Below are 23,915 nucleotides of genomic sequence, written 5' to 3'. Positions count from 1 at the left end.
TGCTAGTGATGTAAATGGAGTTTGAAAATCCATTTTGTGGATTGAATCAAGAAAGTTGAAGGTTGGGTTTTAGATTTTTTATTTGCTAACTCACAAATCCTTCAAGAAAAATAGCTTTGATTACAGGTTTGTTGGAGATTTTAAAATAAGAATGAAGCAGAAATTGTTGAAAAGGGAAGATAATATATTTTTTTTTTGGTGAAAGGTTAGGAATTTTCATTAAGCTGAAACAATTACAAACTATAACATAGTTTCGTTACATACCACTTTAGATCAATAAAACTTATGCAAAAAGAGACTTGATCCAACAAACATCACTAGGCGTTCTTGATCTATTTTGCCAGGATACTGCACGCAGTTTCAATAACTAGAGAGTAACCTGGGCAACAACTTCAGGACGATCAATAGTAAAATCAATCCTCGCTTTATTCCTCTGAATCCAGACAGCATAGAGGACAGCTTGGATAAATGCAATCACCACATTTTTCTTAACAGCAGACCAAGGCTTACTCTGCACCCATTGTAATGCATCAGAACCAGGTCTCCTGATGTTCAGTAGCCTCATTAGGTTGCAGAGTAGCATTTTAGTGAAACCACAATGTTGAAAGAAGTGCTCATGTGTTTCTGTATCAATGCCACACAGCAAACACTTATCATCAGTAGAAATGCCCAAGGATGCTAAACGATCTTTGAGCATCAGAGCTTTCCTAGCAATAAGCCAATTTACAAAATTATGCTAGGGTAAGCACCAAGTATTCCAACATAGGTGGCCCAAGGCACTCGAGGTTGCTTCGTCCTTATCCATTCATAGCCATTAGAAACAGTATACCCTTTAGGGTGAGGTCTCCACTGTCCATTGAGATAGGCAACACCATACTTTTCTTTCACTTTGCAGATAGCTTTCCAAACCCAACTTGTACCATTTTTTGGTTTATAAGAACTCCAGTTAGTACCCTGTGTGTAGAGATGATTAATCCACTTGACCCAAAGGCTATCTGGTTTGGTATAGATCCACCAGACTAGTTTACCTATGGCAGCTATATTCCAGGCATAACTGTTTCTAAGTCCCAAACCTCCTTCACATTTTGGAGTGCAGACTTTCTCCAACTAACCATGGGCACTCTGATGTAATCAGGAGATCCATCCCATAGATAATTTCTACAGAGTGCCTCAACTTTCCTAATCACACATTTCGGTAGGAGAAAGATGGAAGCCCAATAATTAGATAAGGAAGAGAGGACAGATGATACCGGTGTAAGTCTTCCTGCATAGGAGAGTTTTTTTGCACCAAATCCTGTGATGCGTGCAGTAATCTTCTCTATCAGGATTGAATAATGCTTCACAGACAATCTGCCAGCAGAAATAGGGACACCTAAATATTTAAAAGGGAGGGTACCTTCCACAAAACCAGACACTTGCAGAATGTCCTGCTTAACTGATTCAGCAACACCATTAAAATATATATTTGACTTCAAATTATTCATATGAAGACCAGTAGCAGCAGTGAAAGTGGCAAAAGCTCTAAGGAGAATCATAATGGAAGTTGTGTCACCTTTTCAGAAAAGAAGCAAATATTCAGCAAACATATGATGATTCAGTTTTAATTTACCACACATGGGGTGAAACCTGAACTTCATTGTGGTAGTCACATGTAGCAGAATTCTACTTAAATATTCCATGTCAATGGTAAAAAGTAAGGGAGAAATTGGGTCTCCTTGTCTTAACCCTTTTGCACCTTTGAAATAGCCAAAGTTCATCCCAATCAGAACCAGAGAATAGGATACAGATATAACACAAACCATCACCAGGTTGATAAACTTCTGAGGAAAGGTCAAAGCAACAAGCATCTGTTCAATAAAGTTCCGGTTCACAGAATCATATGCTTTAATAAGATCCACTTTTTAACCGGCATCTGGAGGAAGCAGATTTCCTATTATAGAGCCTCATAATATCCTGGCATATCAGTATGTTTTCAATAATGTTCCTACCTTGTATAAATCCACCCTGATTATCACTCACAATGGTAGGCAACACAGCAACAAGCCTTGTACAAAGTATCTTTGAAATTGCCTTATATAAGACATTGCAACAAGCAATTGGTATAAACTGGGTGACATTTTGAGGCATATCACACTTAGGTAATAGAGAAATAAAAGTATGATTCACTTGCTGCATAAAATTTCCCAGTCTGAAAAAAATCAAGTACAGCATTACAAACCTCATCCCCTACAATGCTCCGAGCATCCTTAAAGAAAGCACTGGAGTAACCATCAGGACCAGGAGCCTTATGGTTTGGAATTGAAAAAATGGCATCTTTCACTTCTTTTTTGGAGACAAGAGCTAGTAAGATGTCATGATGTGCCGTAGTGGATACATTTCCCACCTGAACTACAGCATTAGATACCTTAGTAGTGGGTGCAGTAGAACCTAACGAGCCTTCATAGTAAGCCAAGAAGGCTTGTTGAATATGGTCCCCATCTCTATGAACCGTGCCTCTAGTATCAGCAATGCTAAAAATCTTGTTCTGGGCATATCTTCCTTTTAAAACACTATGAAAATATTTAGTGTTATCATCAGCATTGTTTACCCAGATGGCCTTAGCCTTCTACAATAAATAGCTGTTACAGGTTGATTGCAAGTCTCTGTAAATCTTTGCAGCTGCTAACTCTTGCTCAATCAAAACTGGATCAATAGGATTAAGCTTAAGCTGGCTCTGAATATTATCCAGGGCTTTTCCAGCATGTATAGAACTATTTCCAATATCAGCAAAGAGTTTAGAATTTGAATCCTTGAGTGGATTTTTCAGCTGCTTTAGTTTCATTACAACCCTAAACATCTTAGTTCCATCCCAGTATTGAGTCCAGACATTCTGAACACAAGGAAGAAATTCATCCACTTGACTCCACATACTAAAATATTTAAAGCTTTTCCTCCCAACAGTATTCAAATTGGCATCCTGGATAATACAGGGAGAGTGATCAAATTAAAAAGCCCTTCATTATGAAAATGAGCAAACTAACCATGTCTTGCTTGTAACCAATCAAAGTTTACTAGAACCCTATCAAGCATTGAGTATACTTTAGTGGATGGATCCTGCTTGTTGTTCTAAGTATAGAAGGACCCACAAGCAGGACTATCCACTAAGCCACAATAATCAATACAAGCTTGAAAATCATCCATTTCCTCCTCACTAGTCTGTCCTCCTAACCTCTCAGAAGGAGATAAGACACAGTTAAAATCACCACAAATAATCCAAGGAGCATTTATATTTTGAGAGAAAGAATTAAGGTCCCGCCAAAGAAGTTTCCTCTCAGCAGTCTCATTAAAAGCATACACCATTGTATAAAAGAAATGGAAATTAGAGCTAATTTCAGTAATTTCCATATGAATATATTGAGCACTATATTGGAGAAATTGGACCTGATAAATGGTGGGATTCCATGGGACCCAAACTCTACCACCACAATGCCCGCTAGTATTAGTTGAGACCGACCAACCTTCACATACGTTTGACTTGATAGCATTTAGAGACAAAGGTTTAACCTTTGTCTCAAGGAGACCAAATAAACCCACCTGTTGAGAGTGGAGGAACCACTTGACTTGTTTCTGCTTGGATGGGTTATTAAGTCCCCTAATATTCCAAAAACCTAGGATATGCATTACTCCTAGAGGGGAGTAATACACTACCATTAGTGCCAATCCCCACCTTAGGTGTAGCATTTTTTAGAGCATCTAAAAAGGTATATTGACTGAAAGTTACAGAATTTTGACCAGCTTGGGTAATTTCTTGTCTACTCATTGTAACATGATGCTTAGCTGGAGTGTTAACTTGTGTGTAGGTACCATTCTTATTCCAGGAAACCTGCAATTTGTGAGGAATCTCCACTGGGGTAGTCCGCACAGCAGTAGCAGTACTCACAGCAATCACAGGTGACACTGGTTTAGGGGCAGTACTCAAAGGTTTCACAGGTAGAGCTTTCTTAGGAACCCATTTTTTTGTTGGTGGTGCATTAGAGACTGGTTTAGACTTATGCTTCCTACAGCTCTCACTGTCATGACCAGTCCCCCCACACATAGTACAGAGCATTGTAGATACCCAGTATATATCGAGTCTCCGAAAAACACCCGATGATTATCGGACTACAACATGCTTAGGAATCGCAGCGTTTGATCGACAGTTTTGTACAACTATACGTCGGAAAACTTAAAACGATTTCGAAAATAAAACATTTCAAAAAATTTCAAAAGTGCCTGGAGTGTTTAATACATGACGACGGGGTCACAATGACACTAATTAGAGTCAAAACCGACACCGTACCAAAAACCGGCTCGAAAATTAAAATCTCGACTCCAACAACGAGTCAAACACAAAAAACAAACTTTTCAAAGACTTCCATGTTAAAGTTTTCCAGAATCCTTAATGGTCAAGTACAAATCAAGTTCATCCAAAACCTAGAATAGAACAAATCATGATTACACTTGCGTGATAGTGACAAGACACCTCGAAGACCCGCGAAATGGCTCGCGCTTCTTCGAGCAGCCCATGCGGCCACGTCGCTCAAAACGCACACAACCACCCATTTTCCTATAAATACCCCTCAAATGCCACCATTTGAGAGTTACGCGAGTGTCCGCCCCCTCATTTCTCCCTTAAAGTTCTAGACTCGACTTCTCAAGTCACAGACCGACACGTGTTTCCGACGTACCGATCGAAAACACAAGCCTTACACATTTTTTGGTACCGTCATCGTGCATTAAATCACTTGACCGATCATCTCGACCAACTACACCATCACTAAACTTAAAGCACTCTTTTACATTGCTAAAACAGTTTTAAAACCGAGTTTTCCGACCAAACAAGTTGATACACTTTCGTCGATTTCTCGTCTCAAGCCTAGCATGTATGTATGAGGGTGTAAAAATCCTCTTCTATCATGTCTTTCATTTGTTTTATGACTATAACATGCTAAAACATGCATAACATGGTCCAAACATGGGATAAATGAGCCAAAACCGGATTTTTGGTTGAGGCAGGGGCTGCTTGTATAACAAGCAGGCTCGCGCCTAAAGCCCCTCTCAGCCTAAATCCAACCGTGTTTGGTTTCTTCTTCCCCTTTTGTTTCCATTTCATATTTGTAATCGGTTTTTACTGTTGGAGTAGTGTCCTCCACAATAAGTGCGGTTACATATTAAATCTCGTTAAAGGAATATCAGGGATTTATTTATTTATTTATTTGTTAGCTGGTCATCGTTAATCGGTAATTATTGGCTGACTAGAGTTTGACATTACTGTCGTGTGACGGCGGTGATCAACTGATCCCTTTAGGTCACACCTATTAGGGGTGAGCAAAAATATACGATACGGTTTTATAATACGGATACGATACGGTGTACGGTTTGAGTTATATGAATTTCCGTATATACGATACGAAAATCCGTATACACGATACGGTTTTATAAAAACCGTACCGTATCCAGGTCGGGCAAAAACGAAACCGTATATACGGTTTCTGACACGGTTTGAAGTTTTTGTTTAAAAATAAAAATAAAAAATGCAAAGTTCCTCTTTCAACTCCACTCTTTTAATGTTTTATACGACTTTTTTTACTAACTTATCTCAATAAACAAAAATCAGCCATTTATAAGAGGTGGTCATTTTAGAGGTAATTATTAACTGTTAAATAATTACAATGTTTAATTAGGCATTTGTCACCAAACTGTATCCGTATATATGGATTCCGTATACACGGTTTTTCCGGGTACCCGAAAACCGTATATACGGTTAAACCGTATCGGATCCGTATAATGATTTTTGCGATTTTTAAAACCGTATGGGTACACGGTTTTGCTCACCCCTAACACCTATAGGATGATGCCCAAATGGAAAAACTAATTATTTGTATGAGATACAAATTAATTAAATCCTTGTATTAATTGACTTTTAATAAGTCAAGTGAATAAGTCAAGTGAATGTATTATTTGATGTAGAGTTATGAACTTGGGCCAAGGAAATTTATTATTTAATTATTCGATAATTAATTAATAAATGTTAATTAAAATTTAAAAATTAATAGTTAATTAATTAAATTTATACGTTGTATATATAAGTTTTGAGGTAAAGATTATTAGCTGTTTAAATTTACAAGAGGTTGTAAAATTAGCTAATAAGGGTTCATAAGATACATTTTATATTGATAAAATGGTCCAATTACTACATAATAGTTAAGTAATTATTAGATGTTAATTTGTATTATTTAAGTGTTAAATAATCATATTAATATTTCATTATGTCAGATAATTAAATATAAGACTAATAAGCATTTATGGGACAAATGTCGAAAATCGAAATGGACCCAAATGTATCCATGTGGACCAATTTTTATAAGGTCCAACATGATCTCCACATGTCATGTTTATTTGACAAAACCACATGTGATGCTCCTTTCAATTCTTTACATTTGAAAGGTCTATATATACCTCACTTTATTACACATGCAAGGGATGAAAAATTGAAAAAAAAAACACCCAAAAAGCTCCCTTTTGGCCGGCTCTTATAGGAGAAAAAAAAGGTCCAATTTTTCCTTCATCTTTTCTCTATAATTACTTGATCAATTAGTTGATCATAACATCAAATCACACAAAAATAATAATACATTCACTAATATTATTAGAGTAATACTAATTACTTAATACAAGGTTACTACTACTATTACCTAGTTAATAATATTAGTAGTTATTTAGGTTGATTCTTGGGTGCTACCTTAGGAGGTACTCTTCTTTGAGTAGTAGAAGTTTTAGGAGGATCATCCAATTATAATAGCCCAAGAACTACAAAGGTAGGAGACCTTTGTAGTGCCCATATTTTTGCCTTATACCAATGTAAATAATTTTTTGTCTTAAGATGGTTTAATACCATTTTTTTGTATTTTCTTTTGCATGCATGTAGATTTAGACTAAACAAAATTAATTTGTAATTTTGATATCATAATATGAGTATTTATTTAGTCTAAATAACTAACAAGTAGTATCAGAGCATTGTTAAATACATGCATGTTGTCTTAAGACGATTTTAGTAATCTATGAGATAAATTAGTAAAATTGATATTATGTCATTAAAATTAGTTTTATCACATAATATAGTCTTGCATGTTATCAATCTAGTCTTAGAATGATATGGGATGAAAAATTTGTTAATTTATTTATTTTTTATGATTTAAAATGACATAAAATTGAGTTAAAATGCATTAAAATTAATTAAGAGTTAATTAAATTCGGTTGCAAGTTAATTTTATGCATGTTTATTTAGAAATAACCACATGCATGTTCTATTTATGAGAAAAAATAGAAATTTTAAGTTAATGTGATTAATTTAGATAGTTTATTGATTTTTATTTGATAAACATTGGTAAATAATGGTTATTTTGTAAATAAATATTGATTTAATTTTTGGGCTCGAAATTTTTGAATTTTTAGCTCCTGGAAATTGTTCCAAAATGTACAAAATTTTATTGTAAGTTATTTCAATTTTTATGGTTTGGTTTAGAATTAAATCGTAAAAATTGCCGTTTTACCGATTAAATTGTAAAATCGTTTTAAATACATTTTAAAACCAAACATTTTCACTTACATGTTATTTTTGGTGTAAGACCAGAATGTTAATGGCCTTGAATTTTTTTTTTTTCATAAATTTTATAATTAAATAGAATATTTCCATAATAATTGTGAATTATTATGTCTTTTTATCAAATTTTATGCTTTAAGTCCCATATAACTTCAAGATCATTGTTGAGAATGATTATTTTGATATTAGACCAGATTAGTATCATTAGCATATCTTAAAATTGTTTTAAGAATTAATTATGAATTTTTATTGGTAAAAATTCCGTCAAAACAAACTCAATTGATGGTTGTTGGTAAGTAAGACGATTTGGCATGTCATATTTACATAATGCATTTTTTTCTTATTCATATAGATGAATGTTTCTTTTTAGCATTATAATTATGTATTTTTCCTAATATGGCCATAGTAGAAGTTGGTATTTCCCGTAATGTAAGGGAATATCGACTTGTTTTGTAATTAATTGTGATTTCGTATCGCCTGATTTGTAATTAATTAATAGTTTTTATTTTAATTTTATTACAAATTGTATAATAGGATATTGTTATGTAATTTAATTATTAGTAATTAGATGAAGCATCTAAAGACGGAGTTTTCATGAAGACGGTGTTTTCGGAAAGGCGTTCCGAAATCCTAAAGAAGGAGGCCATTTTATAAAGACTCAAGGGACCAATGAGTTGGTTTCCGATATGTAATAGTTTTAATTAATTAGATTAAGTAGGTGGCCATATTAGGATTTGGTTGTTTATATTTATGCATTCATGTCAAATCGTCACTACATGTTTTTATTTTGTTGTTATCGATTTAATTGTCTAGCATTCACCAATTTTGTTCACTTAAAAGTGATAGACAATTAAATTGATAAGATCTCTCACATTTGTTAAAATTGAGATTAAGCCTTACCAAATAATAGCACCTATGAATCCCTTCTTCATTAGAGGTAGGTTCGAATCACCGATGTACACTCTTTTTACGTTGGGTAAGTAGGGTAATAAAAGTTATTACGCGTGAAAATTGGTTGGACTCAACGGAATGAATATGGGTTGAATCGGTCCACCGTGCCTATATTTATTTCTGGGGCTAAAAGATAGATTTTAAGAAAATTCGTCGACCAAGGGTTCTAATAGTAGAATCAGTCAAAGTTGTTGACTCACCAAATTTATATAAATATGGGTTGAATCGGTCCACCGTGCCCGTGTTTATATAAAATTGGATCTTGGAATCATTTATATAATTCAGTGGGAGATCATTATATAAATGGGAACTTGTTAAAATAGTTTCACAAGTTAAAAATTTTTAGACGATAAATGTTAATCTTTCCTTTCATTTCCTTTGTAGTAATCACGATGACTTCTACTAGTGAAACCGTCACCATAGCTAGAGATTCATGGCTACGTTCTTTTATGGACAAATATGTTTTAAAAGCCGACGGTAGTAATTTTAAAGATTGGGAGGAACAACTTCGATTAGCTGCCGGAGGTGATGGCAAATTACGCTACCTTGTCGATCCCTCTCCCCCTTCGCCTAGTACTAGGGCCACTGCCGATGTAAGGGAGGCTTTTTCAAATTATCAAAGGGAATCCCCTGCAATTAAAAATGTTTTGATTTTTTCAATCGATCCTGCTTTACAAAGGCAATGTGTCAAGTTTCGTGATGCACATGAAGTATTCTCGAGGCTTTCAACCATGTTTTCTCAAGCCCCGATAATAATTCAATATGACACCGCAGTTCGTTTATTTGAGGCTAACCTCAAAGATGGTCAACTTGTAAGTTCAAACGTACTTAAAATGATTGAGTACGTGGAAACTTTAGAGGGGTTAGGATGCAAGATCCCCGACGAACTAGTGTTGGACCGAGTGCTCCACTCTCTCTCTCTCTCACGTCAAAGGATTTACCCAATTTAGGGTAAATTATAATATGACAAACATGGGAAAGATTTTACGTGAGCTCCATTCTTTGCTTGTGCAAGCAGAGAAGGACATGGGATTTAGTGGGAGTACGAGGAAGGATGTGCTTGCGATAAACGTGAAGGGGAAGAAGCAGTTTAAGAGGAACGCAGGTAAGAAGCCCGTTCAGGTGGAGGGCAAAGGTAAAGCAATTGCGAATTGCTCTACCAAGTCTAAACCTATAAAGGGTAATCCTCTTAAAGATACTTGTAATTATTGTAATAACAAGGGATATTGGAGGCATAATTGCACGAAATACTTGGATGACATCAAAGCTGGCATTGTGAAGCCAACATGTAATTTCTCAACTGAATCTTTTATGATAGACATAAATTATGCTTCAAATACAACTTGGGTATTAGATACTGGTTGTGGTTCTCACTTGTGAAATCATTTGCAGGGCCTAAAAAGCATAAGAAAGCTAAACAAGGGTGATGTTGATCTCCGAATGGGTAACGGGTCTAAAGTAGCCGCCGTCTCAGTAGGAACTTATGTACTTAACTTAGCTTCGGGGTTGCAGTTGTTTCTTAATAATTGTTATTTTGTACCAACGTTGTCTAGAAATATAATATCAGTATCTGTGTTAGACACAGAAGATTTTTCTTTTGTAATTAATGACAAACGTTGTACTTTTTCCCTTAATGGGATTGTATATAGCGAAGCTATTTTAATCAATGGTATTTATATTCTAGATACTTGCAACGATGTTTATCATTTAGATAATAAAAGACTCAAAACAGGTGATCCCGATCAATCTTTTTTATGGCATTGTCGATTAGGACACATTAACGAGAAACGCATTAAAAGACTAATGTCGACTGGTATAATTAAACCTTTTGATTTCGAATCATTTGGTACATGCGAATCTTGTCTTCTTGGCAAGATGACTCGTTCACCTTTTCTAGGAAAAGGATCTCAAGCTAGTGAGTTGTTGGGTTTAATACACACCGATGTATGTGGTCCCATGACAGTCACTGCTAGAGGTAATTATGACTATTTTATTACTTTTACCGATGACATGAGTAGATATGGGTATATCTACTTAATGAGGTATAAAAGTGAAGCTTTTGATAAGTTCAAAGAGTTTCAGAATGAAGTAGAAAACTAATTAAATAAGAAGATTAAAGCATTACGATCAGATCGTGGTGAGGAGTATTTAAGCAATGACTTTAGAGATCACCTTAAAGACTGTTGTATTGTATCTCAGTTAACTCCTTCTGGCACACCAAAGTTGAATGGTGTGGCTGAATGGAGGAATCGAACTTTATTAGATATGGTCCGATCAATGATGAGTCAAACTGAGTTACCTAAGTCATTTTGGGGTTTTGCCATTTCATCTGCTATCCGCTCACTTAATCAAAGTCCCACTAAAGCAACTGACAAAACTCCATATGAGATATGGAAAGGGAAAGTCCCGAATCTGCGATACATGAAAGTATGGGGTTGTGATGCTTATGTCAAGAGCAAGTCTGACGATAAGCTTGCACCTCGTTCTGAAAAATGTATTTTTGTAGGCTACCCTAAAGAAACTTGTGGATATTACTTCTACAATAGTAGCGAGAACAAAGTGTTTGTGGCTCGTGAAGCTGTCTTTCTAGAAAAAGCGTTTATTTCTAGAAGACAGAGTGGGAGAAAATTTGAACTTGACGAAGTTCAAGAGCCACAAACTGATATGACAATATAGGAAGATGTTCCTTCTACGTCTGAATTGGTTATTGTTCCTTATGAACCTAGGAGGTCAGAAATGGTTAGTCGCCAGCCTGATAGATACCTTGGTGTCATCGAGGTAGATGGTGACTATGAGGTTTTACTTTTGGAAAGTGATGAACCTAAGACTTACAAAGCAGCTATTACGAGTTCTGACTCTAAGCTATGGCTCGAGGCCATGCAATCCGAAATGGATTCCATGTACGAATCAGGTATGGGACCTGGTTGACTTACCTAAAGATGTTCGACCTCTTCAGTGTAAGTGGATATTCAAGATTAAAATCGGCATGGATGGACATAAGGATGTCTACAAAGCTAGATTGGTGGCAAAAGGTTTCACCCAGGTTAATGGTTTACACTATGATGAAACTTTTGCACCAGCTGCTATGCTTAGATCTGTTCGGATAATGTTAGCGATTGCTGCATTTCATGATTATGAGATATGGCAAATGGATGTCAAAATCGCTTTCCTCAACGCGTTTCTGGAAGAGGAAGTGTTTATGACACAATCTGAGGGTTTTGTGGATCCTAAAAATCCTAACAAAGTATGCAAACTTAAGAGATCCATTTATGGTCTTAAGCAAGCATCAAGGAGTTGGAATCATCGTTTTGATCATGTTATCAAACAAAATGGCTTTTCTCGAAGTGTTGAGGAACCATGTTTATACATGAAGTTTAGTGGGAGTAAAGTTGTTTTCTTACTTCTTTATGTAGACGACATATTACTCATTGTGAATGACGTAGATATGCATGCTTCTATTAAGAAGTGGTTAGGAAATCACTTCCAAATGAAAGATTTGGGCGAAGCTCAGCGCATCTTGGGTATCCGGATCTATAGGGATAAATCAAAAAGGATATTAGCATTGAGTCAAGAAGCCTATATCGATAAGATTCTTGACCGATTCAATACCTATGGGCAGTAGGATCACTTTGAGTAAGTCACAGTGTCCTACTGAGCCTAAGGATATTGAACGTATGAAATCGATTCCCTATGCTTCCGCTGTTAGATCGATCATGTATGCTATGATGTGTTCTCGTCCTGACGTCTCGTATGCCCTAAGTATGACAAGTCGTTTTCAGAAAACTCCAGGTGAGAGTCATTGGATAGCCATCAAGAATATTCTGAAGTACTTGAGAAGGACTAAGGATTCATTCTTAGTGTTCGGAGGAGAATCTGAATTACGTATAAGAGGTTATACGGATGCCAGTTTCCAAACCGATAGGGATGATTTGAAATCCCAGGTTGGTTTTGTCTTTTTATTGAACGGAGGGGCGGTTTGCTAGGGAAGTTTCAAGGAGTCTGTGACTGCTGATTCTACAACGGAAGCTGAGTACATTGCGGCCCTACGAAGGCCGCAAAGGAAAATTTGTTTGGATTAGGCAATTATTAGAGGGATTGAAGGTAGTTCCAACCGCCAAGGATCCTATCACTTTGTATTGTGATAACAGTGGGGCAATTTTTCAAGCAAAAGAGCCCAAGTCTAGTAACAAGTCTAGATATAGGAAATTTCATGTAATTAGAGATTTAATCGAAAGGAAGGAAATTACAGTTTGTAAGGTTGGGACAGCTGACAACATCGCTGATCCTTTAACCAAGCCTTTGTCTCAAGCTATACATGATAGTCATGTAGTTTAGATGGGATTGAGACGAATGCCATAACTGTTGTAAATTATATGATATGTAATAATTAAGATATTTTATTTATTATTTCATATATGATAATTACATTTATCGTTGCATTCAGTTTTATATCTGAATTTTATATACCTTGTTTTTATCCAAATAGGTTGTAGTGACAATGTCGAACCCTATTAAAGTGAACTGGATTAACATTGTATTTTGTCCCTAGTTACTTAATGAGGTGACGTCTCAGAGTGACTAGATTGTAAGGCGATAGATGACAGGTTCGACTGTCATATGGTCATAGTGATGGCTGGTCGATTACATAGGCAGATTGTGAGACAATTTATCGGACACTGACCGTTTGTAGAGTCCTTTTGTTGCTTGGTCGTGGCGAGGATATCTATATATTCCTACGAGTCAATTCTTTAGACTGATGACTATTTGTCTGAGTTGGTGCGGTTTTCCGGTGGCTTTGGTTTTTGTTCTAGGTCGCGCCGTAAAAGGAGGCCGATGAGCATTTACTGAGTCATTATGATCTGTATCGAATGAAGAAAATAGGTCAACAGGATTGTCCATTTAAGTCATATTTTATCTCAAGGCCACTCGAGGAGAGGTGACTGGAAATGCGTGGCCACGCTCGGATGAGATCTATAGTAGATTGTCCGGTTAGACAGTCATTCTCCCGATCGAGGAAACCACTTTATGATATGATCACGTGCAAGAACGACCTGAAAAATATCTTGCATTGAGTGGGGATATTATTGGACAAGAAAATTGGTAACGCACACTTGTGTCAGACAAGTGGGAGATTGTTGGAGTAGTGTCCTCCACAATAAGTGCGTTTACATATTAAATCTCGTTAAAGGAATATCAGGGATTTATTTATTTATTTATTTGTTAGCTGGTCATCGTTAATCGGTAATGATTGGCTGACTAGATTTTGACATTAGTGTCGTGTAACGGCGGTGATCAACTAATCCCTTTAAGTCACACATATAGGATGATGCCCAAATGGAAAAACTAATTATTTGTATGAGATACAAATTAATTAAATCCTTGTATTAATTGACTTTTAATAAGTCAATTGAATGTATTATTTGATGCCGAGTTATGAACTTGGGCCAAGGAAATTTATTATTTAATTATTCGATAATTAATTAATAAATGTAAATTGAAATTTAATAATTAATAGTTAATTAATTAAATTTATACGTTATATATAAGTTTTGAGGTAAAGGTTATTAGCTGTTTGAATTTACAACAGGTTGTAAAATTAGCTAATAAGGGTTCATAAGATACATTTTATATTGTTAAAACACTACTACAAATCCAGGCAACTACAACGCCCCTTTAACAACGCTTATTCACGAAAATTACCATAGACGTTGTAGAATGGATGGCGCGAATTTTACTAAACTTAACTACAACGGTTATGTGTTGATAACCGTTGTTATAGGTTTTAACAACGGGTCAAACTTTCACAACCGTTGTTAATATAAAACCTAATACCAACAGTTTACTCTGTAATACATAATAACCGTTGTTAATAATTTGGCGCAAAATTAGTGAAAAGTAATTACAACGGTTATATTTGAAGCCGTTGTTAATACTTTTTAACAACAGTTTTCTAAGGACCCGTTGTCTTGAGTTATAACAACGGTTTTTTATACTGTAACCGTTGTTATAACTTTCCCACCAAAATTTAGTCACACTTTCCACAACGGTTTTTTCTACTTTAAACCGTTGTTAATAGTTTTCACAGCGGGTTTCTTAGAAAAACCAACCGTTAATAGTTTTCACAACGTCCGATTTTTTATATAACAACGGTTTTTAACCGTTGTTATAGCTTGTATCTGTAGTAGTGAAATGGTCCAATTACTACATAATAGTTAAGTAATTATTAGTTGTTAATTTTTATTATTTAAGTGTTAAATAATCATATTAATATTTAATTATGTCAGATAATTAAATATAAGACTAATAAGCATTTATGGGACAAATGTCGAAAATAGAATGGACCCAAATGGATCCATGTGGACCAAATTTTATAAGGTCCAACATGATCTCCACATGTCAGGTTTGTTTGACAAAACCACATGTGATGTTCCTTTTAATTCTTTACATTTGAAAGGTCTATATATACCTCACTTTATTACACATGCAAGGGATGAAAAATTGAGAAAAAAAACACCCAAAAAGCTCCATTTTGGCCGGCTCTTATAGGAGAAAAAAAGGTCCAATTTTTCCTTCATCTTTTCTCTATAATTACTTGATCAATTAGTTGATCATAACATCAAATCACACAAAAATAATAATACATTCACTAATATTATTAGAGTAATAATAATTACTTAATACAAGGTTACTACTACTATTACCTAGTTAATAATATTAGTAGTTATTTGGGTTGATTCTTGGGTGCTACCTTAGGAGGTACTCTTCTTTGAGTACTAGAAGTTTTAGGAGGATCATCCAATTGTAATAGCTCAAGAACTAGAAAGGTAGGAGATCTTTGTAGTGCCTATATTTTTGCCTTATACCAATGTAAGGAATTTTTTGTCTTAAGATGGTTTAATACCATTTTTTTTGTATTTTCTTTTGCATGCATGTAGAGTTAAACTAAACAAAATTAATTTGTAATTTTGATATCATAAGATGAGTATTTATTTAGTCTAAATAACTAACATTTACCATTTCAAATATTTCAAATCATTCTTATGACAAACTTTTAACCATGAAACATTTTTCACCCTTAGTTCCTAATACCATGACGGTTTAATCCGTGTTTTGGTGATAATATTTGGTTAATTACATTTTAAAAGGTATTTTAAAACCTTTTATTTCATTTCTTTACATTTTCAAAACAAATGCATTAGTCATAAATGCAAAATCATCCTTGGTTCTACATACCATGTCGGGTTTTAACCCGAGTACGATGATAAACATTGACTAATTATAAACAAATGAACTTAAAACAATTAGTTCATAATCATTTTCAAAACAATTCATGTCAAGCTTGCAAAACCGAACCCGACATCAAATATTGTCAAAACAATGACGATTATTCAAGACTCAATCTTCATATCAACGCAAAAGCGGTCTAAAATGACCTTTTCAAATCAAGACGGGTTCAAACACCCTCTTGTCAATCCATTTTACGAACTTTTTCAATGGTCAGAAGACGTCCTTCCATCGTCTGTTGACCCGCGCCTAAACAGGCCATTCTTTTTTCCATTTTCAAACCAGGGCAGACCTGCTTGCATCGCCTGATGGCTCGCGCCTATATGGTTTGCCTGATGCAGGGTCTTTTTCCTTCTAACATTTGTCTGGGACGATCCTGACTTCGGTTAACCCGAATACAGGACGAATCAGATGACAAATCTGCCCATTTTACATCATACTAGCAAAATGCCTTACTAAGACAAATGGATCACGTTACGCACCATAAACCTAACTCGGTAAATAGATGTTTAATTTCCGTCTTGCACGCAAATCAACATTAAATCCAACTCGACATCAAATACTTGATATTTGGATTAAACAACCGACATAGAAAGCTCACCTGTTAGGTTCTAACTCGTGGATGCACATTCATGCATTTACCCTTTTTATCAATTTTTGTATTTAACCAACCAAGATCGATCAGTAGACGCCGCTACCACGGGCGGGATTGGGTGTCCGATTAAAGGGCTTCCCAATACGTACCTTCACCTCTTACTCAGAAACTTTGGATAGTGGACGACCTTATCTAGAGCGTACGAGAGTCATTCTAGAGATAAAATGCTAAAGAGGGACGATTCCTTATCTTTAGTACCTATGTCAAACACCGCTTTTTGCCTTGGTTGACCTAGGTATAAAGTGAATTCGAACGGGTTCCAAGCATCCCACAAATGCTTGCTGGTGACTCCGAACATCTCTTGCATCGTTTCGAGACTCTTGCCGAGACGAAACCGACCGATCTAAAACAATCCGGTCGAAAGCATTTTTACGCCGCCGAGCGTGGCTTTCAAAAAGACCGCTGCCGCGTCCCACATATCGGCTGGGCGTCGCAGGTGGGCCATGTCCACAGATTGGCGACACTTGTGTATTTGTGATACCTAGATGGTGATACTCGAACGAGGTCTTGGTTGAAATGCATTAATTGATATTACGGTCATAGTCGGGTTCCTTGTCCGAGCCCACAACCTAACACTTTTCGACCAATTGGCTCGTCTCGTCGGCGTGAGTTTTCTTATCCCCGCGTTTCGAATCCTGATTGAGTCAAGCATGCCGTTGACGTTACACATTTCTGTTTCGTCAAAGAGCTTTCATCACCTTCAAGCAAGAGGCTAGGGCACCCTCCTTACACATTTTGTTTGGATTGGTATCCCTCTCGAAAATCGGGGTTTGATTGCTTGGTGTGTAACCCACCCTTTTAAGTCAAAACCCGTGTCAGCATTATGCATAATATAATGAAACTGCAAGTGCTTATGTGTTATGTGATCATAAGTCCTTCCGTGTCATTACAAAAACACCCTTTTGCGCCGTTAAAATGGCCATTTCAAACCTCGGTCTTCCGCCGATTGTTGCATTTCAAACAACACGCCTTCCTAGGCCGTCATAATGACGATTTTCAAACCCGGTTTTTCAGAAACATTTCAAACACGCCTTTCTAGGCCGTCATAATGACGATTTTTCAAACCCGGTTTTTCAACCATTTCAAAACACCTTTTTACGCCGTCATAATCGCCGCGTCAAGACACGGATTTTAACCCGTCTCGCGCCGACAATGGCTCTTTCAAAACCCGAAAAAGGCACACACCCCTTTTTCAAAACATTTTCAAATCCCGAGGACCATACACCGTCCTTGAGACCTTCTCAAACATTTCAAAACTCGATTTTCAAAATATACAATTTTAAATTTTTAAAAACCGTCTTTGGAAACAGTACATTGTTTTTCGAGCCGACTCAAACTCAAACCGTCTTTTGAAAACAAACTTAAGACAACTCTTCAACTGACCGACTTTCGGAGATCCCTATTCTTCGGAAGGCGTCCATAAAGCGACAAACGAATCTTTTTGAAAATCTCTATTTTCGAAAACTTCAGTCCACCATTCCAATTCCGCCTCGTGTCTATCGGGTCGAAGCAAGCGTAATTATGGGTCTTTACTTATGAGTCGTCTCACCACAAGACTCGTCCAACGACATCATGCCACTACGTTGGACGCGAGTCAAAGTTCGGTCAACACCGTCACATGATAAATCGAGTCAGCACCGAGGTCCCACACACGGAATACCTCGTCATTTCCGTCCTTTGTGTTGTCTACGTTTAGTCATTAAACCGTGTCAGATTGAGATGTAATGTGAGCCTTTTTTTTACCTCAGAACCATGGCCCCGACTTCAACTTCGTCCAATGACAACAGAGATGTTACGACTGATCAATTAGCCAGCCTGCTCACTGTTCTTAAGGTCACCCTGGACCGTGTCGAGACTCGTATCGACACCCTGGAAAACAAGCAAACTGGAGAACACAACACTCCACCTTTGACTGAAACTGAGAAAAGGCTCAAACTTTTGGAAGAACAACTCTTGGCCCATGGTAACAACATCCACCTCGAAAACAATCGAAGATTCGAACCAGTTGGGGATCAACTACCCGACAACTTTACCTTGACTGATGTACCCAAATTCAAGGGAGTGGAGGACCCACTCAATCACATTCGGGCCTTCAAAGACTACATGGCCATAAAGGGCGTCAAACAGGAGCTCTTCACCCGAATCTTTCCATCATTCCTGGAACCGATCGCTCGCCAGTGGTACTACTCCCTCGACCCGAAGAACCTTACTACCTGGGACGAAGTCGCTGTTGAATTTGATAAACAGTATGCCGACAATGTCGAAATCCAGGCTAACACCCGTACTCTTGAGGTCCTGACTCAGAATGATAAGGATGGATTCACAGAATTCCTAACCCGTTGGAGGAGGGTAAGCACTCAATTGGTCAGTAAGCCGAGTGAATCGGCTTTGGTAGAGAAATTTGTAAACAACCTCCGCCCGGTTTATGCCAACTTGCTGAGATACCAAAACATCAAAACATTCCAGGATCTACAAATCCTTGGGACCCGCATCGAAGACGACCTGCGCAAGAGTGTCCTACCCAAAACCACCGGTAGAGGCTATCAGGGATCTACATCAACCGAATCTCGCCCCTTTGGTCAAACAAACAAAATCGATGAGGTGAACCTCCTCGAACCAACCACGAAGAGAACCGAGCGTCCTCAAAGAGTATTCACCAACCTGGGGTCAACTTATGCAAGCGCCCTAAAAAGGCTTATGGACCAAGGGAAATTACAACCAATTGGACCCACTCCGGATCCATCTGAGGCTAAGAAAACCCGTTTCTGGAATCCCAATGCCTATTGCCAGTACCACCAGGGGAAAGGTCATGACACGGAAGCCTGTTTCAAGCTCAAACACATCATTCAGGACAAGCTCAAGAAAGGAGAATTACCTTTTCCTCCACCGAGAAAACCAAACAACAAGACAAACCCCTTGGGAATCCATGCTATCTCTGATGACGAGCTAATCTTGGATTGTTCGCACCTCATCTTCCCGATTGATGACGAGGTGATCGCCTTGGAGAAGGATGCCTCGGAAGGGGTATTCGTATTCAGCTCCACAACCATGCTCGCCATGTTCCAACAAGTTGAGGAGGCTATAGCCAGTCTCCCAAAAAGGATTACCCGACTTGACGATGCTTACCACCGGTTGATTTTCAACCCACCAACACCAACATCGCGCCCGAGGGAGGGTCCTCCAAACACCCAAAACTACTCTCACCAAGAAGGATTGCTCCCGCGACCATTTTGGCACGCACCCCACCATAATCAACCCTGTAATAATCAACACCACAATAATCAACCTCACAAAAATTACCCTCACAAAAATTACCCCCACAAAAACATCCCTCACAAAAACTACCCACCTAGGAACACCCCTCCAAGGTACCCTCGAAATCCCGAAATCAATGGTATTTGGAGAGACGACGCGGAGGATGTCTATATGGTTCCAGGAAAGGGGAAACAAACAAAAGAGATGGGTCATCTTACATGGTCTGGGCTCCCCTACCAAAACCCGAGTAATTCAACAGTCATTCCAACAACGAATGACCAGGTTGTCCCGGATGCGGACACCCAACCCAAGGTTCCCGAAAACTCGATCCCTAAACAACTGCAAAAAGCAAAGGCCAAGATTTCAATTTGACAACTGATTGCTAGATCCTTCGAACATCGGCAAGCTCTACTAAAAGCCTTGGGGAAGTTAACAGTTCCCTCTACCTCCTCTCTTGAAGAAGTAGTGGCACACATGACAAGGGATGTCCTCGACCTGAACAACCCAGTCATCTTCTCTGATGAATATATCCCTCCATTCGGAGCCAACCATAATCTGGCCCTATACATCACCGTACAATGCCTCAAAAAGAATGTGCCTATTGTTCTAGTGGATGACGGATCTGCGGTTAATGTCATTCCCCTCAAGACGGCTCATAAACTGGGTATCAAAGAAACTGATTTGGTCCCAACCAATCAAGGAGTACGCGCCTATGACAGCACTCGTCGTAAGGTTGCGGGGCTTGTCACCTTGACCATTGCAACTGGACCCTTGGAAAGACAAACCAGTTTTCAGGTAGTCGACATTGACGCCTCTTTCAACATGCTTATGGGACGCCCCTGGATTCACGTCGTCAAGGCCGTTACCTCAACCCTTCATCATAAAATCAGAGTCCCTTTCAACGGGAAGACAATCACAATTCCCGCTTCCCCAATCAAGGCTAACATGAAAAAGGGAGTAGCCTCCCAAGCCATTGAGGAGGACGACAGCGAAATGTAGGGATTCCAAGCTGTGAATGCCCTAACCGATGAATCAACACCTTTCGATTGTGACCCGTTCTCTAACCTCACAGTCAACCGCATTCTGATGCGCCAAGGTTATTTTCCGGGTCTACCCCTCAACCCGCTAAAGAACACCTTGCCTCCTATGAAATAGGCTAAGGTCCCCAACATCCCCTTCGGGCTAGGCTATGATCCTATCGATGAAGACATCCAGGAGATAAACCTCCTAATAAGGAAGTGCAAGAAGCACGGAGTCATCCTCCGTCCCTATCATTTGACTCTCAATGGATACTTCGTCCCCGAGGGAGAATCGGAGCTCTACCACGGCTTCCCTGAGCAGATATATGACTCCGTGGCCAAGGTCAGGCACCCAGGTGTAGAGGTCTTTCAAGACTGCTACTTCATCCCCGACAACACCAAAGCTGCGTCGACCAAATCTGGGTCAGCCCCATGCCTTGACGGACAAGCCGTCAGTCTCCTCTTCGGAGAGAACAACATCAAGCACCTCGGCTATGAGGACATCATCAACATTTCTCTGAAGGATAACCAGTTCGATCCCACTGCCTTAATCTATGATACTGATCCAGAGAAAGCTACACAAGGCTGGAGGAAAACTGTCAAATGGACCGATCGTCAAGGCCGCATCCTCAAGATTATAACCGGAGAAGGCCCTATGTTCAAAGAGGAAAGTGAAGAAGAGTCTGACTCAGAGTCAGAGTCAGAGTCAGAGTTTGTCTTAGCTTCTAGCACTCCTAATGTCCCAATCAGAGTCCATTTTCCACTGTTTTATCAACAAACTCGTGGTTGCTTCAGAGGCTGAATCAACTAGGGTCATCCCCACTCCCATGGAAGGTAGCAACCTGGAGCTTGTTCCAGGGGCCGCCTCCTCTGCTCTGTCGCCTCTGACTGCCCACGAGATGTCTGTCTTATCCGAGCTTTTCGCTCAAGTTGACTTAATGAACGCTAAGTTTGCTTATGACTCGTCTCAATTTAACTGCAATGCAATTCTGAACGAATATGAGGAATTTGACTTGAGTGACTACCCACCTTACCTAGCCAAAGAACTTGACAAACGAGAAACTAGGACCCCCATCATTGAGGAGACCGAGCCTATTAACGTAGGAACAGACAACACACCGCAAGAACTTAGGATAGGGACAACCCTGGACCCCTCAGAAAGACAACAGTTCATTGACCTCCTACACGAATACAAGGACGTATTCACCTGGTCCTACAAAGACATGCCTGGGATTGACAGGGAGATTACAGAGCACAAGATACCCATTAAACCCGGAGCTAAGCCCGTAAAGCAAAAATTACGCCGAATGCGTCCGAATGGGCTCTGAAAGTCAAGGAAGAGGTGGATAAGCAGTTCAAAACTGCGTTCATCAAAGTGTCTGAATACTCTAACTGGGTGGCCAACATTGTTCCTGTACCCAAGAAAGACGGAAGAATTCGGGTTTGCGTCGACTTCAGGGATCTGAACAAAGCAAGTCCAAAGGACGACTTCCCATTGCCACATGTTGACATCCTGGTGGACAATACCGCCGAGCACGCCCTACTGTCATTCATGGATGGGTATGCTGGGTACAACCAGATCAAAATGGCTGAGGAAGACATGCACAAAACTGCATTCGCTACACAATGGGGTATATTCTGCTACACGGTCATGGCCTTCGGTCTAATCAACGCCAGAGCAACTTATCAAAGAACCGCTACCACTCTCCTACACGATATGATGCACAAGGAGGTAGAGGTATATGTCGATGACATGATCGTCAAATCAAAAGAGCGGGACGGCCACATCAGCGCCCTCCGGAAATTCTTCGCTCATCTGCGGAAATATAACATGAGACTGAATCCTCAGAAATGCACATTCGGGGTTACCTCCGGAAAGCTCCTGGGAGACGTTGTCAGCAAAAGAGGCGTTGAGATTGATCCTAGCAAAATCAAAGCTCTGCAACAAATGCCTCGACCTAAGAATGAGAAGGAGATTCAAGGATTTCTTGGTTAAGTCCAATACATCAGCCGCTTCATAGCCAAACTCACCATGATTTGTGAACCAATCTTCAAGAAGCTTCGCGCCTCCGATCACACCGACTGGGACGACGACTGTCAAAAGGCCTTCGACAGGATAAAGGAGATCATATCCAAACCTCCTGTCCTCATGCCACCTCAACAAGGAATCCCCTTTTCGCTGTACCTGACTGTCACCGACATAACCATGTGAGCAATGATAGCGCAAACAGTCGACGGCGAAGAACGAGCTATCTACTATATAAGCAAAAAGTTCATCGAGTACGAGACAAGGTACACCCAACTGGAAAAGACATGCCTTGCCCTAGTACGGTCAACAAAGAAGCTGTGGCACTACATGCTCAGCTACATGGTTCACATCTACTCCAAGATGGACGTGGTCAAATACATCTTCGAAAAATCCGTATTAAACGGAAGGCTGTCTAGATGGACGCTCATGCTATCTGAATTTGATCTCAAGTTCGTACCCCTCAAGGTTATCAAGGGAAGGGTAGTCGCCGATTTCCTAGCAGAGAATCCCGTCAACGAGGATCCAACGACCGACACATGGTCACTTCCTGACGAAGACATCCTTTGTGCCAACTCCGACGCATGGGACCTATACTTCGATGGTGCATCAAATCTGAGGGGCTTCGGGGTAGGAATCCTTTTAACATCACCAGAGGGAGAACATGTTCCGATCTCAGTCAAACTGGACTTCGCCGTCACCAACAATGCTGCCGAATATGAAGCATGCCTCATCGGCCTACAAGCAGCCATAACACTTGGCATCAAGAGACTGAGGGTCCACAACAATTCCTCACTCATCATCAATCAGGTGTCCGGATCGTGGAAAATCCGAAGCAACAACTTAGCACCCTACCAAGAAAAAATCAATCAAGAGAACGAATTCTTCGACCAAGTCGATTACTTCCACTTGCCACAAGACGAAAATCAATTTGCGGATGCCCCGGCAAAACTTGTCGCGCTCGTTAACATACCTAACGACATGACATCGATGCACCTATGTGTCGAGAGAAGGAGCGAGCCAGCTCACATCTGCGCCATCAACAATGGCGAGGGAAACCATGCCGAACCTTGGTACCAAGCCATGCTCAGCTACAAAACCAAA

At 39.0% G+C, this 23,915-nt stretch overlaps 1 protein-coding gene across 1 annotated transcript; it reads right to left on the bottom strand.

Moving 5' to 3' along the window:
- Positions 1-367: 367 nt before the first annotated feature.
- On the bottom strand, positions 368-4,075 carry LOC141607501 (uncharacterized). The gene is made up of 8 exons (XM_074426855.1): positions 3,707-4,075; positions 2,667-2,956; positions 2,219-2,549; positions 2,020-2,169; positions 1,736-1,847; positions 1,074-1,552; positions 830-954; positions 368-707 (listed from the first exon to the last, which is right to left on the bottom strand). The coding sequence occupies exons 1-8, from the start codon at positions 4,073-4,075 to the stop codon at positions 368-370; spliced, it is 2,196 nt and encodes a 731-aa protein (XP_074282956.1).
- Positions 4,076-23,915: the final 19,840 nt, after the last annotated feature.

The sequence above is a fragment of the Silene latifolia genome, chromosome 10 (genome assembly GCF_048544455.1).
Source record: "Silene latifolia isolate original U9 population chromosome 10, ASM4854445v1, whole genome shotgun sequence".
NCBI classification, from domain to species: Eukaryota; Viridiplantae; Streptophyta; class Magnoliopsida; order Caryophyllales; family Caryophyllaceae; genus Silene; species Silene latifolia.
This window is presented reverse-complemented; position numbering and strand designations above follow the sequence as displayed.